The sequence below is a fragment of the Tupaia chinensis genome, unplaced genomic scaffold (genome assembly GCF_000334495.1).
Source record: "Tupaia chinensis unplaced genomic scaffold, TupChi_1.0 Scaffold000673_1, whole genome shotgun sequence".
NCBI classification, from domain to species: Eukaryota; Metazoa; Chordata; class Mammalia; order Scandentia; family Tupaiidae; genus Tupaia; species Tupaia belangeri.
The window spans coordinates 863,874-866,795 of NW_006160196.1; the positions used below are offsets into that span (position 1 = coordinate 863,874).

General features: G+C 59.2%; 1 protein-coding gene across 1 annotated transcript in view; it reads right to left on the reverse strand.

Annotated features, from left to right (window-relative positions):
- Positions 1–2,922, reverse strand: part of KASH5 (KASH domain containing 5) — a 29,559-nt gene that overhangs the window by 1,791 nt on the left and 24,846 nt on the right. The window contains exon 17 of the mRNA XM_006160154.3: positions 481–523. Within this exon, the coding sequence (XP_006160216.1) occupies positions 481–523 (43 nt within the window). The remainder of the gene's footprint in view (positions 1–480; positions 524–2,922) is intronic.

The window sequence follows — 2,922 nt, forward strand, 5'->3', positions numbered from 1 at the left end:
CTTTCCCTGCCTGAGATCAGAATGGAGGCTTCCGCTCTGAGGAGTAGAGAAGCTGGCATGTGGGGCGCCAGGCAGGGGAGCCGAGGCAGGGCACCTGCCCCCAGACAGCTCTAAGGCTGGCTGGGGAGGGCTGGCTCCTTCCCCTTCCCGTGTGTGGGCACATGTGCGTGTGCATTTATGCAATCCGGGGGTGTAGCCACGTCTGCGAGAGGCCTGTGCGTGGCTGCTGCAGCCCTGTGTGTGTGGTTGAGGGGTCCCCTGGGAACATTCTGGCCGCCCACTGGCCTCTAGGCCTCCCTCCGCCTCACTGTCCGCTCTCATTAGCTACAGCGAGGGCCTTGTTATCTCTTGGACAAACGATTTTTCTCTGTGCCCGAGGAGTGGGGGCGTGGAGCTGGGGCTGGGGAGGATTTGAGCTGATGTCAGCCTCCTGGGCCGGAGTGGACAGGGACTGGGGGTGCCGGTGCTGGGGCTGCCTACCGTGGCCTTGCTCGCCGACTCCTCGTCCTCTCTTCTGGGCAACCTGAGGGCAACAAAGTGGCTGCAGGCATCCTCCTTTCTTGGCTCGCTCTGTGGGCTGGGAGATAGCCTTTACAGAGGAGTCTGGCACAGACGGACGGCATGGGGTGGCCTGCATATGCATTTTTCAGGGAAATTTTCACCAAGTTCTCAACAATCTCTGACTCCCTCCAAAGGGGGAGGGGGCCTCTTGGTCACAGATTGGCTCTCCCAGCTGCTGCTTTCCAGGCCTACCCCCCAACCAGGAGCTGAGGCTCCCAGCCCCTCACCTTCCCAACACCAGAAACCTGGACCTCTCTGAGACCAAGGGCACATGCAGAACCCACTGCACACGCAGTTCCTGCCAGTGGGTTGTGCAATTTTCAAGGAGGCTCAGTCTTACTGGCTTTTCTTTGAGGCCTGGGACTCTAGCTCAGACTTCCACCCATGGAAGCCACAGCTCTCTGAGCTCTGCCTGCACCCCAAATCATTCCTCTTCTCTCAGGTATGCAAGCCCAGCCTCTGTCCCTTCTGCGGCACAGCTGTCTGAGCTCCTGAAATGCCTCTTTGGGGACTCAGGCCTTCAGCTGCACAGCCTGAACACCCCCTGGAGACACAGACTTCTACACTACCAGCTGCCACCTCACTGGGGACCAGAGACCCAATCCTGCAGTGCCATTGCCACCACCAGACTCGACAACTTGAGGGATACAGCTGCTTCCTCGAGCCCTACGCCACTGGGGATGCGGGCTCCTAGGACCCAGTCTGCCCCGTCAGACACACTGTCTGATCCCACAAGGTTCTACCTGGGACCCAGGTGCTTGGCCCCCAAGTCCCTCTCAAGGTTAAGCTCTCACCCCTGGCCACCTTCAGGAGCATGTTCTCCACTTCCTTTACTTCTAGCCTCTGCCCTCACCCTCTGGAATTCAGGTGGCACCCCTGCCCCCACTACTGCGCATTCCCTTCTCCCCTCTTCCCCCAGTGACGCAGGTGGAGTTCACAGCTCTATAGCCCCCCTTCTGCTCAGCCTCGGCTCCTCCCAGACAAGCCCAATTAGAGACTATGGCAGGCAGCCTCAGACAAGCCCAATTAGAGACTATGGCAGGCAGCCTCATTAGTTATCGCAGTCAGGAGCCTGGAAAAGGGGAGGGGGAGAGGGAGGCAACACCGGAAACCAGAGGCCCCCGGGGGAGCCCATGGAGGAGGGTGGGCCCAGACATCCAGTGCCTTCTCAACCTTCAGAGGCCTGGAGCTTCGTAACGAGCGCCGGGCTGGGGCTGCAGAGACTGCAGAATGCCCACGCCAGCTTACGTGGGGAATGGGGCTGGGTGAACCTGGCTGGCTCCAGAGCCCTGGCTGCTCTCCCAACTGACTAGGAACCTTCCAAGCACCTGACTTGGGTCACATTTCGCCTAGGTTTCCCCGGAGGCCTCAGGAGAGGTGTGTGGTGAGCAAATGACAGGGAGCTCAAGGTCTTCTTGCCTGAGGCTCCCACTGACCCCACTCCTTCAGGGCCCGTTCAGGCATGAGCACCCCAGGAAGACTGCCCTTCAGGCAGGGTTGGGTGCCACAATGCCACCTGGACTCTATAGGCCAGGGCCTGTCTCCCTCTAGATCAGGAGCTGCTGAGGGCGGGGGTGGATCTAGCTCGCCTCTGGGTGCATAGGCCCACGGCCCACTAAAGTGAACGAGTGAGTGACAGCAACTCCCACAGAGCTCGTCCAGCCCTCGACTCTAGGCGTCTGTGAGCCAGCGTTCGCCCCGAGACGGAGGGATGGCTCTGTGAGGAAGAAGCCTTACCACATGGACGGCTCACTTCTTCCTTCTCCAGGGCACGCTGGCTCTCCCTGGAAGTTTCTCTATGGAAACAAAAAGATCAGATCTCCCCTGACTCTTCTCACCTGAGACCCTAACCCTGCTGTCAGCCATGCCCTAACGATGCCCACACTCTCCCCAGAGTCCAGACTCCGTATGTGAGAGGCCTTCCGGGCTGCAACTTGTGCAGGAATTCGGCAGCTGCCCTCCTCTGGGGCCCTGCCTGAGGATGGCGCCATCATCCCCCAAGCAGGGGAGCCCGAACTGAAGTGGCTCTTGGCTCCTCCTGTCCCCTCCTCCTGCAATGCCCACATGCTGATTCTCTGGAAGGCCCACATTTCTCATAGCTGCCCAGGCCGGAAGGACTCAGTGTCTCCCTTCCAAGCCCTCCAGGATCCTAGTCCTGGGCTGGCTCCCTTTCTTCTCCTTCAGGACCTCTCTGTTTTCTCCGGAGACATCTCATGGTAGCCTGAGACCTCAGCCACCAATTCAACACTTTTTTCTTCTCTCTCTCTCTCTTTTAAAATTTGCTACAGAAAGCACGTGCTTGCCAGAGAGAGAGAGAGAGAGAGAGAAAGAGAGAGAGAGAGAGAGAAAGAGAGAGAGAGC